Source organism: Silene latifolia, chromosome X, assembly GCF_048544455.1.
Source record: "Silene latifolia isolate original U9 population chromosome X, ASM4854445v1, whole genome shotgun sequence".
In the NCBI taxonomy this organism is placed as follows: Eukaryota; Viridiplantae; Streptophyta; class Magnoliopsida; order Caryophyllales; family Caryophyllaceae; genus Silene; species Silene latifolia.
This window is the reverse complement of record NC_133537.1, coordinates 208,813,708-208,815,503: the sequence shown is the minus strand read 5'-3', so window position 1 is coordinate 208,815,503 and position 1,796 is coordinate 208,813,708. Positions and strand designations below refer to the sequence as shown.

The window sequence follows — 1,796 nt, the reverse complement described above, 5'->3', positions numbered from 1 at the left end:
TGTCTTTAAATGGGTAGAGGAAATTGCTACTCCCACCAATGATGCCCGAGCCGAGATTAATTTCTTCAAAAAGATCACCTTCCCCATATTTGGTGTGCCTAGAGCGGTCATTACTGATTGTGGTACGCACTTTGGTGAGAAACAATTTGATGCATTGTTTGCAAAGTATGCGGTTTCCCATAGAAGAGGCTTGGCCTATTATCCACAAATAAGGGGCAAAGTAGAAGTATCAAACCGTGAGTGCAAGTCCATACTTGAGAAAGTTGTTTCCAAATCAAGGAAAGATTGGAGCATGAAGCCAGATAGCCTCCTATGGGCCTACCGTACCGCATTCAAGACAACTATTGGTACCTAAGCATATAGGCTGGTCAATGGAAAAGCTTTCCATCTACCGGTTGAGATGGAGCACAAGGCATATTGGGCGGTTAAGGAGCTTAATATGGATTCTAAGTTAAGCGGAGAGAAACGACTATTGCAACTCAATGAGCTTGATGAATTCCGCTTACAAGCTTATGAAAGTTCCCGTCTTTACAAGGAGAAGACGAAAAGATGGCATGATAAGAAGATTCTAAAGAAAGAATTCAAAATCGGTGATAATGTACTATTGTTCAATTCCCGTTTCAAGATATTTCTGGGAAAGCTAAGATCAAGGTGGTCCGGTCCATTTACCGTCACTAATGTCAACATGTTTGGTTCCGTTGAAGTGATGACCACCAATGGAGAAAAATTCAAAGCTAATGGCCATCGATTGAAAGTCTATCATGAGAATGTGATCGTTGGGGTTGTAGAGGAAGTCACCGTGAATCCTCTACCTATGGAAGCTTAACTCACTCAAGCTTCTACGTTCTGCGGGACATAAAATCAGCGCTTCTCTAGAGGCAACCCGTATTTTTATTTGTTTTTGTTTTTAATTTCCGAACAATTTAATGTTTTCGTAAAATTAGAAATAATTTCTAGATTACTTTGTATTTTGAGTTGTGATTTATAGGTGATTGAAGATGAGAAGAAGGCTTTACAGAGGATTAGCATGCTTCCTCATGCAAGCAACCTCGTTCGGGGTCGTAACTTTTAATTTTCGAGAGGAGATAAAAGTAAATGAAGAAAGAAAAGTCAACGCGATGAAGCAGTGAACCCCGATCGGGGACGTAGATCTCTATTTTTTTTTGGATTTTTTCATAAACACGGGAATATTGCTCATTTGCTCGCTTGCTCAAACACACCAGACGGTATTGCTCTCTACTTCTTCTCTCATTTTTCTTCATTTATCCCCTAAAATCACACAAAATACCACTTCAAACATCAAGATTCAAAGGTTTGTTAATCACTAATCATCAACAAGTAAACTTCATTTCTCTTTGATTTCATCCATTTAATCCCCTTTAATCCCAATTTCTCAAACCCTAACTCAAATTGGGGGTTTTTGATTTGTCACTCATATATGCTAGAAATTGGTTTTATTCTGTTCTGATATATTAATATTTGTAGGATGAACTTGTTCAATAATTTCTTCTGTTATGCTTGATTTAGATGATTATATGCTTGTTTTGAGTTGAAAGTTTTATCTAAAATTCCATGCCTCCTACAAAATCAAGCAAGCAAGGTCCTTCAAAGAGCCAGAGGTATGAAGGCAACTAAATTCATCAATAATGATTCCTTAAAGAATATTGGTCTTGATAAGCATGTTAAATCTTTGTTTAAGGATCTTGACATGAAATTTGCATACACTATGAGTTATAAGACCTTCCCCGAACTTACCCTTAACTTGTTTTGAATTTTACAAGTCAAAGAAGAAGGAT

General features: G+C 37.5%; 1 protein-coding gene across 1 annotated transcript; it reads left to right on the top strand.

Annotated features, from left to right (window-relative positions):
• The first annotated feature begins 400 nt into the window (after window positions 1–400).
• On the top strand, window positions 401–826 carry LOC141619138 (uncharacterized). Its single transcript, XM_074436162.1, has one exon. It carries the CDS (start codon window positions 401–403, stop codon window positions 824–826), a length of 426 nt encoding a protein of 141 aa, XP_074292263.1.
• Window positions 827–1,796: the final 970 nt, after the last annotated feature.

Coding starts and splice junctions, on each gene's coding strand:
- LOC141619138 (XM_074436162.1), top strand. CDS start 401: ATGGAGCACAAGGCATATTGGGCGGTTAAGGAGCTTAATATGGATTCT.